The sequence below is a fragment of the Nesoenas mayeri genome (genome assembly GCF_963082525.1).
Source record: "Nesoenas mayeri genome assembly, chromosome: 4".
Taxonomy (NCBI): domain Eukaryota; kingdom Metazoa; phylum Chordata; class Aves; order Columbiformes; family Columbidae; genus Nesoenas; species Nesoenas mayeri.
This window is the reverse complement of record NC_137540.1, coordinates 6,726,819-6,740,495: the sequence shown is the minus strand read 5'-3', so window position 1 is coordinate 6,740,495 and position 13,677 is coordinate 6,726,819. Positions and strand designations below refer to the sequence as shown.

At 43.0% G+C, this 13,677-nt stretch overlaps 1 protein-coding gene across 1 annotated transcript; it reads right to left on the bottom strand.

Annotated features, from left to right (window-relative positions):
- Positions 1 to 158: 158 nt before the first annotated feature.
- Positions 159 to 13,538, bottom strand: CYP2U1 (cytochrome P450 family 2 subfamily U member 1). Its single transcript, XM_080343349.1, has 5 exons — positions 13,096 to 13,538; positions 9,670 to 10,302; positions 4,655 to 4,816; positions 3,499 to 3,666; positions 159 to 3,079 (listed from the first exon to the last, which is right to left on the bottom strand). Exons 1-5 carry the CDS (start codon positions 13,517 to 13,519, stop codon positions 2,901 to 2,903), a joined length of 1,566 nt encoding a protein of 521 aa, XP_080199475.1. The 5' UTR covers positions 13,520 to 13,538; the 3' UTR covers positions 159 to 2,900.
- Between the last annotated feature and the right edge of the window lie 139 nt (positions 13,539 to 13,677).

Below are 13,677 nucleotides of genomic sequence, written 5' to 3'. Positions count from 1 at the left end.
TTGTGTTCTCCCTGTTTTGCTTTATTCCCCCTCATCCAAAACATTTTGTAACATCTTCTCATTCAAAAGCTTCGTTTGTAAGATGTAAAACGCCGCGAGCTTAAGTTAACAACTGGAACTCATTAAAATGACTATGCAAAGCTGTCAAACACTTACTTGGGAATTACTTTATTATAAATAAAATTACACTGAGGTGAAGTCTGAATTCATTTTTAGAAATAAGGACATTTTCAGCGTTCAGAAATAGCCATCCACTTATATAAAACACACATTTTTCAATAAGGCATTTGAGATGCTTTCTCTGCTAAAAAAAACAGGGATGTATTTACAAATACAAACCGATTCTGCTACCACTTTTACTTACAGTTTACCAAAGATGGCAACACATTTATAAACCCACAAACATTGTGTTGCTTTTATGCTGTTGTTCAGCTACTTTCATGGCATCCTGTGAAGATTTCAGTGCACCTGAAGGCATGAAAGGCAGGGCTTTATTGTCATTTCCAACAGCATCTTGCATTCTGGCAGGCACTGACATGGTTGCACCTTCACATCAGTGTTTTTAGCTTGTTGCACTGTGCAGCATTTGATTATAGGTATCATCAAAAACCTGCATTCTCAATATACTGTTTGCAGAAGGATAGTTTTTAAAGGTGACGTTTTAAACTAAACCCAGCAGGCAAAACAAGCACAAATACGTACAATTCCACATACTAGGGAATTACGTGAATTGCGTCTTTGGAATCTGTAAAAAAACAAACATACTAAAGTGCTTTTCAAATGTGTCCTCATTGATTAAAAGGACACGTATTTTATATAAGCAATCAGTTGTACACCAACATCATTATGGTGCCTAAAGAGCCATTTCAACATAAAGATAAATATTATCAGCATTTAATTTCAGCTTTGCAATTAAGCATATACCACTTTAAGGATTTCCAGACAAAAATCCCAACTGTACAGAATCTATATGTTCATTGGAAAAAATGAAGTTAAAGAAATAAGTGCTTATTACTCCAATACTGTCAGCTTTTAGTCCAAGTTTACTAGGATTGGTGCCAAACTCATCATTATGTTTTCAAATATTCCACACAAAGGAAAAAGACCTAACACAAGCATGAGCTAACCTATACATTCCAGAATTAGACTATATGAGAAGTGGAAGTTCTCATACAGACAGCAAGGTACCTCACCAAACAAATGTATCATTCAGAAATGAAGCCACTCTAACAGCTAACAGAAAACCTTAATTTGAATCCAAAGTAACTATCTTCCAGTCTTTGCTAGGCACTACCTGGCTTTTAAAAGTTCAAGTTAGCAAATGACATAAAGGTTCATTTCAAGCTGAAGAACTGACTGTTCTTTCACTATTTAGGTTTAGTTTCTGCTAAGAAATACTCAATTCTACTTTATAGTCAACTTTACATTCCAGTGTTATAAACCTGACATTAGGAGGACTTCCAGTATTTGCCAGACCTCCAATGAGGTGCGAAAAAAGTATTTCCTTAAAAGAGTACCTATGAACTTATTTCATCTGATATGAAATTCTGCTAGATCAAAAGGTGTATAAAGACATTAAGGGATGATCAAGAACAATTATTTAAGGGTTGTTACACGTCCTCTCAAAAGAACGCATTCTATGTTTGAGAGATCTTTCAAATAACAGGCAAGACTGAAACACCCAACAACAGGTTTCCTTGGCAACTGGTTTGATAGTGGTTAAAAAGCACTAAAATTTTGCACGTAAAAAGAGTAAGGTACTGATACACTAGTATTGTGTGAACTACAGATCTCTTTACTCCTTGCGGAACATCAAGAGAAAGCCTTTATACTCAAACCTCAGGTTTGTCGGATTCCTCATGTTCCATGCCTAAACGTGTAAGACCTACATCTGTAGTGCTGTACATATGGCATATTTGAAGTAAGAGTCCAGTTCCCAAAGCCAAACAGGTTGTGGGGGCACTGTCCACGCTGTTTGCACATGAAAAACCTGAGTGAAAGCCCCAAGTTGAGGATTACACGTGTATTTTCCCCTTTGAGCAGGCTGTTGTTCTGTCCAGGCTGCAGACACGGGGAAAATGGCAAACGGAAAGCGGCAGCGCAGATGTTGCCATGAATATCTGTTTGGCACCAGACAGAACAGACTCCTGTTTCTTCTTAGAGAAATCTGCTCTCATTTATATTCTGAGATAAAACATCTGCATCCAAATGCTGCACGCTCCTTTCATGTTAAGAACATGGTATATTCAAGGATTCATGTGGCCTCCAAGCCTGAGTTTTCAGAGCTGGTACCTGCTTGTTTATAGCGAGCCCCGACAGTCAAGAATGTTTGGATCCAGGACCCCAGACTGATTTGATCCGATTGACACCTATGAGTCACTCGCAAGAACGAATCCTCCAAGGTTAAAAGAAGTGTCATTTAGTTATTTCCAAAAAGTATTTGTCATTTTTTAAGCTCAGTTATGAAGTTTCTTTAGACAGAAAATGCTAATACCCTGTCATCCATTAATCCTTTTTGTATTAAATGATGTCCTTCACTCATTTGGTAAATTAAATGTTTACATACTGCTCTTATCAAAATAACAATTACTATTTGCTAAAGCATTAACAGATGTTTTGGACCATTCTCTTGTATTTAATATTTGACCAACTGACAGTAATAGCTTATAGACAGAGGGATTGAGCCCAGCAAGTTTTTATATCAAATTGCAAACTATGCTGCCAGCTCATCTGTGGAATGCAACAGCTGACAAAAAGGTTTTCTCCTTCCAGAAGTGTAAATGGATCATTCTCACCAACGAGGAAAGCCTATACGGTTGGTGTTTTTCTGGAAGGTAAGAGAATGCTGGAAACAAAGCTGGATTTTTAAAGTGCAGTTTCTTTGTGTAATCTTTTTGATGTTATTTCTTCAAAGCTATTATATTGAAAGGACACGGAGCTAATGTTAGACCAAACCTTCCGTCCATAGATGGTTTTGCAGCATTTTCAGGATACAAAAAGGTAAAACTTTGCATTAGACTTGCAAAAATTAAGAACAGCTCCATTTTTGCCAACTGCTCTCCCATGCACACGCGTTTACCTAAAGAACAGTCAGAAGAGACGTATTACTGCTTTAATCCTGTTGACCATTTGTTAACACACATGCAAATCCTGAGCTAGCAGAGCCCAAACACAGAAGGGCTCAAGCTTTTCTTAAGCTATGAACTCAGAAGCTTTGCTCTCCCTCATCTGAGTCTAAGCCTTGCTCAGCTGTATTGCTTCATATTAACACCATTTGCATCTGTAGCAATAGTACTATCAAAGGACTATTTATCATTTCTCATTTTTGCCTGGCAACTGGAGCTTTTAGGAACCCGACCCATTTTGCAAGTCACCAACTGTAACAATAAACTAACTCTGTAGTTGGTCCTACATGGTCCCACCTCACACCTCCAAGGCCCAACACTTGAGACAGCACCACCACCCCAACCAGCTACTGACTGCAGGTGGATGTCTTACCCATTCCAAAAGGAATGAATGCCTCTTTCTTAATTAGCTGGCCATTTTCATCCAGAAATCTTGAGGGTTGAAATTCATCGGGTTTCTCCCAAATGTTAGGATCTCTGTGTACTGACCACAAGTTGGGCACGATCACGCTGCCCTTAGGGATGGTATATCCCTGTAGAACTTTAAACACAAGCACAGAGACAGAGGATGTGACAAGCTGCTAAATGTAAATGTGGGAGACACATTAAAAACACAACTAGAAGATCACTTTAGCTGGTGTTCAGCTATGTTTATGAAAACATATAGCCAGCGAGATCACTTGAAAAAGGATATTGATTACTGTTTTCTGTAGATGCAGAGCTCAGTGGTATAAGCCCTTTAAGCTTTAGCAAACCAGCTGCTCCAAATTGATATTTCCAGAGCTCTGTGTCAGATGGCCAAAAATAACTCTGCTGTTCCAGGTACAAAGGTGGAGTCTCAGCTGCCAACTACCACTAAGCACATCATTCAACACAAGCTGACTCCCAGAAATCCCTCTAAAGCAGAAAATTTCTGGACATCAGGTCAGACATGGTGCTTAAACAGGAGCATCTCAATCTACTTTCTATAAATGACATTTTACAGACCTGAGTTACATGTCTAATACATAATTGAGGTCTTTGCAAGTTATCACTAGATCATAGAATCATAGAATCACAGAATGTCGGGGATTGGAAGGGACCTGGAAAGCTCATCCAGTGCAATCCCCCCATGGAGCAGGAACACCCAGATGAGGTTACACAGGAAGGTGTCCAGGCGGGTTGGAATGTCCCCAGAGAAGGAGACTCCACAACCCCCCTGGGCAGCCTGTTCCAGGCTCTGGCACCCTCACTGAGAAGAAGTTTCTTCTCAAATTTAAGTGGAACCTCTTATGTTCCAGTTTAAACCCATTATCCCTTGTCTTATCATTGTTTGTCACTGAGAACAGCCTGGCTCCATCCTCCTGACACTCACCCTTTGTATATTTATAAACATTAATAAGGTCACCCCTCAGTCTCCTCTTCTCCAAACTAAAGAGCCCCAGCTCCCTCAGCCTTTCCTCATAAGGGAGATGCTTCACTCTCTTAATCATCTTGGTTGCCCACCAGATCTTAATGTACAAAAGAAATACACTATTAAGAAGTCTTACCAGCATTTTCTGAGGCCATTCGAGGAATAGAAAGGGGAACGACCGCAGTCATCCTCTGCACTTCCAGGATGGTTGCCTCTGTGAAGGGCATTTGAGCCTTGTGGGCAAGAGAGGGAACTTTGTCACGTCCTAGAACCGCTTCAACTTCTGCATGAACCTTCTCTATTCAAACGGAGTGAGAAAGAAAAATAAAAAGAAAAAAATACGCACAATATGTGAGAAGACACCCTCCCAGTTTCATTTTCCTATGTTTCACTCTTTACATAGATTTGTTGAAAATTACTTTAAGACGTGATCTCTCGCTGCAATATTTATGCCAACATAAGCCTTAAGAACGAACTCAGTTCAGAATAAAACAACCAAGCTCAATGTCGACAACTGTCAAGAGTAAAGCTACCGAGACAACAGACATTGCCAGCACTTCTGTATTAGAAAAGACCAGGAGAAGTTCCTTTCCAGTTCCAAATGTATTCATAATCTTAGTTTAACTACACAGCAATTTGAATGGTGAAAACATCAAGCTTCTCGCCTGCATTTAAAAAAATGAAGAAAAAGCGAATGCATGCAGCGCAAAGGAAAAACAGGAGTTAACAACCTTATCTCCCTTCTCGTTCAGGTGAAGCACAAAGCATCAAAATGTTTGTTTGTCCCTTTCACCTCGCTAACAGCTCAATGCATAAGTAATTCTCTTCATACGGGGTTCCAAGACACAAGGTTTGCTTCAACCACCTGCAGGATGATGCACCTTTTCTGCCAGGTAATTCGGAAACCAATTACACAGCAAAAGACAAACGTGAAAGAGGAGACCTCAAAATTAACCTTTAATCAAAGACAATAAAAGTCAGTTTTCATTCTTTACCCTTGATATCCTGAACATTTCGTGGTTCTCCTGCTTTTCCAAGACTCAGAATCCAGGCTGCTGATACTCTTCAGTTTTTGCTCTTTTCTCTCTGATTCAAGATTAAATAAGAGCTCAATGCAAAAGAATCTCTGAGTTTGCAGAGCAGCAATCAGAAACACTGTGCAAACTGCGTTCAGCGAACAGTTGCTGCCACCTTCTGGGTTTGGTAGGAAAACAAGTTCTCATATAAGGAACACAGTAAAACAATACCGACAGCAAGAGATATGCTGATGGTGTGGCTCCGGGTACCTGCTTTGTGGGGTTTCGCTATTTCTTTAAAGGACACATTATAGCCCTCTATTCAGGTATGCATGTCCACAATAAAATAAACAAGTTTTCAATATGAAAAAAAAAATAAAGGAGATTGTGTCATGCCAAATGTCACACCAGCATCTTATCCTGTCAAACACTTCTTCAAGGTTTGTAAAGATAAGTGGAACTATACAGAAAGCGGTCAAACTGCTGCTCACGTTACCAGCTACAAAAACACAGATCTCGAGAGTCCATCGCTAGCAGCAGGTTATTTGAACTGCTCCATTACATTTCATTTATTTAAAAATGTCGCAGATCTTGAGAAGTCAAGGACCAAAACCAAGCCAGGGAACAGCAAATCAAATACTCCTCGCTGTGTTCACTATATTCACGCACACACAAACAATCCCCCTTGTCTCTTCCATGTAAAAAGCAAAACTGGCTTCCACAAACTAATACATTCTTTCTCATTTTTTACCCTGATGGCCCTTCATTTGCCTTCCCATGACTGCAACATCTGCTACTGCTTAAAGTTGTGCAATTCAGATATTTCCTTTAGGGGATAGGAAAAATAAGAATGGAATAGAATGGTTTGGGTTGTAAAGGACCTTAAAGATCATCTAGTTCCAACCCGCTGCCATGGGCAGGGTCACCTTCCACTAGACCAGGTTGCTCAAAGCCTGGCCTGGAACATTTCCAAGATGGGGCATCCACAGCTTATCCAGGCAGCCTGTTCCTGTGCCTCACCACCCTCATAGTGATGAATTTCTTCCTTATTAAAGCCGCTACCTCATGTCCTATCGCTACATGCCCTTGTAAAATGTCCCTCTCCAGTTTTCTTGTACACCCGCTTTAGGCACTGGAAGGTGCTATATGGTTTCCCTGGAGCCTTCTCCAGGCTGAACAACCGCAAGTCTCTCAGCCTCTTTTCACAGGAGAGGTGCTCCATCCCTCTGATCATCTTGGTGGCCTCCTCTGGACTCGCTCCAACATGTCCATGTCCCTCTGATGTTTGGGCCCCAAAGCTGAACATGGCACTCCAGGCAGGGTCTCACCAGAGCAGAGCAGAGGGGGAGAATCACCTCCCTCAACCTGATGGTCGTACTTCTTCTGACGCAGCCCAGGACATCGTTGGCTTTCTGGGCTGCAAGCGCATGTCACCAGGTCACGCTGAGCTTCTCATCAACCAACACCCCCAGTTCCTCTCCTCAGGGCTGCTCTCAGCGCCTTCTCTCCCCAGCCTGTATTTGTGCTTGGGACTGCACATGTCCAATCCATGTGCAGGACCTTGCACTGGCCTTGTTGAACTTCATGAGCTTCACACAGGCCCACCCCTCCAGCCTGTCAAGGTCCCTCTGGATGACATCCATTCCCTCCAGTATGTCAACAGCACCACACAGCTCAGTGTCATGGGCAAACTCACTGTCCATGTCACCAACGAAGATGTTAAACAGCACTGGTCCTAATACCAACCCCTGACAAATGCCACTTGTCACTGGTCTCCACTTGGAGCTGTTGACTGCAACTCTTTGAGTGTAACCAGCCAGCCAATTCCTTATCCACTGAGCGGTCCATCCACCAAATCCATCTCTCTTTAGTTTAGGGACAAGGATGGCGTCAAATGCTTTGCACAAGTCCAGGTACATGACATCAGTTCCTCTTCCCTTACCACCAACACTGAAGCCCCATTGTAGAAGGCCACCAAATTCGTCAGGCACGATTTGCCCATAGTGAAGCCATTCTGGCTGTCACCAGTCACCTCCTTATTTTGCAAGCACCTTAGTGTAGCTTCCAGGAGGATACTAGAAGTCAGAGAATCACATCCTATAGCTAAATAATACACTCTGGACTACTGAGCTTATTTATAGTGTTTGACAACAGCTACAGCATAAGGGGAAACCAGAGAGGGGCAATAGAAAGGTTAGAGATCAGCAGAAGAGAGAAAACTGACTGGCACATACATGTACCATACCAGGGATCAGGAAAGGGTTCTTTTTAACCTCACAAAACTCCTGTAGGTCTCATTTGTGTAATTTAAACCGTACCTAATTCATGTAAGTGTGTATCAACTCAAACAGGAATAATACACAACCATTAAAAACAGAATAATAAGTCTACGCAATAAAATTTAATTTTACATTTGTCCCCAGTGGACTCTCTCTCCCACATACTGAACTGATGCCCTATTTTGCAATCCTTGTCAACAATTTGGTTAACTTTGTGCAACGAACTACGGTCTTGACCTATTTAAAGAGATTATTTCGGACAGAGGTGCTGTAAACAAGTATCTATTTGCTTATCTGTAAAGCAGCTGCAGCATCTGGAAAGCTCAAAATCCCAAATATGTGATAAAAGTATTCCAGGCTTATACTGGTCTTAGATAACTTGAGGTTTACTCTTCTTCACTCCAAGTTAACAAGAATCTGGGCAAAGCAGGGGAAATGTTTCACTGCTATAAACTGAGGTAGAGTTACCCAAGTAGAATCTGTCCATCCTGCCAGGGTTTTAAGGCTGCATTTACCCAACAATCTTTCTAGTAGAAATCAGTTGCTATGTAGGACTTTGGGAGAAGCTGCTAATAAATTACTAAATCGTCTTATTTTTCTTAAATTCAACCATCTAAATTTGCTAAACAGTACTAAAGAAAACGCAGGCTGTGCAACCATGTGTACTATAAAAGACTCAGTATAGAAAATTAGTGAACCAAAATTAATTTTAAGTCTTTACTGATGGAAATTTATCCCAACAAGATTTGAACTACAACTCTATCAAGTACTATTTTATTGTAATATTGTAACCTCTCCCACACCACTGGTATTTTTTACATAAAAACCTACAAGTCATTTTCTAGATCTCTGTTACAAACAGTAACCAGATCACAGCATCACCAAACAACTGGGGTTGCAGGGAACCTACAGAGGTCATCTGATCTAGGCCCTAACTCAAAGCAAAGTCACCTTCCAAGTTAGATCCAACTCTGAGAGTAGATCAGACTACTCGGGATCACACCCCAGTGAGTTTTGAACACTTCCCAATACTTCTGTTAACTCTCAAGGCAATCTGTTGCACTCTTTGCTATCTTCATAGGCCATTCTTCTCCTACAAACTGATCAGAATTATCTCATTGTAGACTGTCTCTGCCGCTTCTCTTCCCTCCACTGCACACCTCAGAGGAGACTGCCTCCACCTTCTGAGCATCTTCTGATCTGCAAAGAGCATAAGATCATCCCCTCAATCATCTTTCCCTACTACTGAACAAGCCCAGTTCCTTCTGCTTGTCCTTTGGGGCCACGTGCTCCACGTGTCTCTTTCCCCTCCCCATCATCAGCAACCTACCCAACTGCCATATCATTCCACACTGATGGGAAGAGGCCTCGCAACGACACTGACCAGCTGGCGCTGTGGACTTGCTTAAGTCCAATTTGCTTAAGCTGTCTCTAATTTAACCTTCCTCTACAGCAAGCAGTGTTTCACTTCCCCAAACTCTGCCGCAAGGCTCAAGAACATCCCTGCTCAGGGAGACATAAAAGTAGAGCTTATCGCTACATATCTCACATGTATCACAAGTATAGGCCTGGAATGCCACAATTGCAACAGCTTTTCCAACATGCCAAGGTTCCCTGGAATTGCTTGGGAAATATCAAGTTGTCCCAAACCAGCACAAATGCATAGACTAAAAGGTGATTTAGGTACTTAATATACAGCACTAACCTAGAGATCATCATAGCAGTGCAGGACAGATGTCTAACCACATATCAGCCTTTCAAATTATACATACACGTGTACTATTTGCAGTCCAAATGACTGGTGTACCAACGCTTTAAGGTTTGCAATCAAATACCTAGAATAAAAATAGTCTTACCTTGTACTTCTGGGTAGAGAGACATGTAGAGCAGGCACCACAGTATTGTGTTGGAAGTCGTGTCTGTGCCTGCGATGAAGAGGTCACCAATGATAAAAAACAGGTAGTCCTCATTAAAACTGCTCTCCTTGTTGTTCTTCTCTTCTTCTGCATGGATCAAGTACATATCAATGAAGTCCCTGGGATTTGCCACATCCAGTGTATCCCTGTGCTGTGCAATTATTTTCTTCAGAAAAGCGGTCATATCTAATTCTGTTTTCCTAAGTTCCCGGAAAGGCCCAAAGGGAAGGTAGTACAGCCAAGGGCAAATATTGACCAGGATCATGTAGCTGTTCACGCTGAGCTCTAGTGCACGGGCCATGTTCTTCAGCATTGCCTTGAACTCAACATCTTGGTAGCCAAAACGCTTACCGAACGCCATGGAACAGATAACGTTGGACACTGCGTTGCGAATGATCGGGAAGGGATTAAATGAATCCTTGCCGTGCTTCAGCATTTCCTCCTTTATGTACTTCAGCTCCTCAATGATTTTAGGCTCTAAGCTGTGTCTTCCTACTCCAAAATGACGCAGTGTTGAGAGAGAGAATTTCCTCTGTTGCTTCCAGACAGGGCCATAAGGTGCAAAAATAACACCTGGAAGAGAATGGGGGAGTCTGAAACCAAAATGCTCTGTCTTGAAGAAGAAATAGCCAGGCCTGCAACCCAAGAGCCAGAAGGGAGGGAAACAACACACAGCAAATCTATCCCAAGCTCTGGGCTTGACGCTAAAGCAAGAAAACAAGCTGCTTCATAACAGCTTTGGGAAATCCTGTCCCTCCTTTTCCCTCTCAGTTATATGAACATAACTACACCAACAGGTTTATTAGTCTTTGCGAGGCACTAATAGGTGGAGAAAAGGTACTGTAGGTGCTTATTACAGATGACACCAATTTCATAGGAATGATCTCTGGGCCATAGGTTAACTATACCCTTTTCAGCTCACTGCCCTGAGATACAAATTCCTTCAGCGAGGCAGAACAGAAAATATTAAAACACAAACCGGTTTGCATTTCTTTTCCCCTTCATGTTATGCAAACCTCTCTGTGTACACATTTCTAATACAACAAGGTTTTGCTTAAACTATAATCAATGCAGGATACACGCGCTGCAAACAAACTGGGAACGTAAAGACAAGTTCAGAGTCACTTGGCAAAAACCTACCTGATCTGCATCTCAACAGCTTTGATGCCTCCAGGCGCGTGTTCTGCACCGTTGCATCATTAAATTCAACCATTCAGCTTCAAATATAAATCCTGCTCACTTACAAACACCTCTTTTATTGAATTAACAGACCACACCAGACATAGCGCAGCGTAACAAAACACACAACCTGCTGTTTCTAATGTACTCCATGGTTAACCTGAGAAAACTTAGAGCCATCAAAACACAAGGCTAGTTCTGCTTTTGTTCTTCTAGTAAAGTGACACGAAATACGCTTGTTTCTGGAAATGAAAAGTTACTTTATAAAGGCAACATCAATTCTGCCAGCTGCAAATCTTAATGTTAAGAGGCCATAAGAAATTAGCAATAGAAATATGCACTGTGTTCCAGAACTTAATGTTACCTACTTTTCTATTACTACCTAACGTTCATAGGTGCAAAAAGGAGAATAAACAAGAAATCTATAGCTAGAAACAGAAATCTATAGATATGCAAACAAGACAGCTGTACTCAGAAGGGTCTGCAATCCCAAAGGTATAAATAGTTCGAGTGTAACATAAAGCTGTTAATCTATCCAGCCACATTTTCCGATTACATTATCTATTCATAGTGGTAATGCCAGACTGAAGAATATAAACACATGACCTAGTTTCAAGAGGCCTAAACAAAAAAAGCAGGACAGTATGGAGAGTCAGAACAAGCTGAGAATCAGCTGAACTTTATCGTCTCTCCACAAAGACATTCCTTAGGAAACCCATTCAAATATCTACCCCCTAGCACTTCATTAAAGAACCACAAACTTTTCAGATCCCCTTTCTCAAGTAGCACCAGAAGGTGAAAAAACAGGCTTGTTTGGGGCTGAATTTGGTCAAGAACCAACTTTGTTTTCCAGAGTTTGTGGCTGGGGTGCAGAACCACCATGGGTTTCTTGGAACAAAACAGAATATTATCACTATTTCTATCCCACAACAAATATCGCCAAAACAGACTATACATCCACCATCTCCTCCCTTTTCTGTCATTAGGAAAATTAGTTTTAGGATCCAAATACCTCCATAAAAGAAAACAGACCTATTGTCTTGAATGTAAAGAAGGCTCTCCTAGCCACAATAAACCTCTCAGTGCTCACTATGCACTGCTGCACAACACTAATAGATTTGCAAGCTAGGAAAGAATAACATAAAAGGCAGATTAAGGAGGAAGAAGAGCATAAAGCCAGAATAACAGAGGTAAGAGAAACTGGATCACTGCAAGGCAATAATAGTGCAATAGTACTTCACTCTCAATGATAAATCTCTACATGACGTGAAAAGTCAACATACGCAGCATAGACAATTGCATTCTTAGAAAACAAAACAAAAAACCTGAAGAAAATACAATACTAAATTCTGAAGCAACAAGAACCCAGAATAACCAGGACTTCATGCTCCTTAACAATGTCTAATTCCTATTAAAGTTTCAGGCATTTAACTAATAGCTTTCCTTGATCATGGAAATTAAAAGATAAGTTTTACAATACAATTAGCACAATAACAAGCCTCCCAGGCCACCCCTCCTAAACTGACACAAATGCTGAGATCTCTAATGAACCTAAAGACTAAACATGAAGAAATTCTAACTGCAATATTGCCATCATGTGTTTAAACACCCTAAGCCTTTTTTTTTTTTGAGAAAGCTAGTAAACTCTCCTTTAACCTATTAAAAAAATAAATGATCAGTAAGTTTTGACAAGCAGAATAACACAGCTGCAACAGCAGCTCGCACACAGACAGCAGAGAATGGGCAGCTATGGGACTTCACAGAGCCTGTTCTTAGCCATCGTTACCTTGCTAAGAACCGGCCAAGCACAAAATTACTTCATGCTGCTGCTAAAGCACCTGAAATTTCTCCTCCTGAGGTAGCTAAAATGATAAAGTGACAGTTCCTTATGTCCCTGCACAGACGCCATGATCTTTACTGTGAAGGCTGGTGAAGGAATCCGCATTTCGGTCGTCATGCCGCTGCGGTGCACACCGGAGCGCTGCCACATCCACAGGGATGCTGCCGCTCCCCTGGGTGCAGGGTGGGTGTCTCTCTACGTGCTGTCACCAGCGGGGCAGGGGACACAGGCGATGAGCAGAGACCAAGGAGCTGGCTCAGCCTGTCATTCCCAATAGTTATCGACCAATTTCGGCGGAGCGAGCGGTGCCTGAGCAGCGGGACCCCGGGGCTCACCCTCCTCCTTACCCTTCTTGCGGGTGATCATGAGGACGATGGGGACGGAGGGCCGGTCGCTGAACACCTCCGCCTTCTGCACCAGCGCCTCCCGCACCGCCCCGAACGTGTTGAGGACGATGAAGGGGCGGCTGCCCACGAAGAGCCGGAAGACGCCGCCGTACATCTTGCTGAGGCGGGTGAGGAAGACGTGCGGGGAGAAGGCGAGGTGGCCGCGGCCGCCGCCCCGCACCTGCACCGCCCACCTCCGCAGCAGCGGCGGCGGCAGCAGCGCGAAGCCGAAGTTCCCCACCAGCGGCCAGGGCGCGGGGCCCGGCGGCAGCCCCGGCAGCGCCCGCGGCCGCCGCAGCAGCCAGTAGCAGCCCAGCCAGCACACGGCCGCCAGCAGCAGCTCGGTGGCGGTGGGGGCCCGCAGCAGCCACGTCCAGCCGGCCATCCCGCCGCCGCTGTCCCCGCCCCGCACTCCCCCCCACGCCAGCGCCTAGCGGCTTAAGATGGCGGGGGCGGGCGGGAGGCGAGGCCTGCGGGCCCTGACCCCGGGGCTGTGGGCGGGTAGCGGGTCCGCCCCGCGGCCGAGCGCCGAGCCCGTTAGTG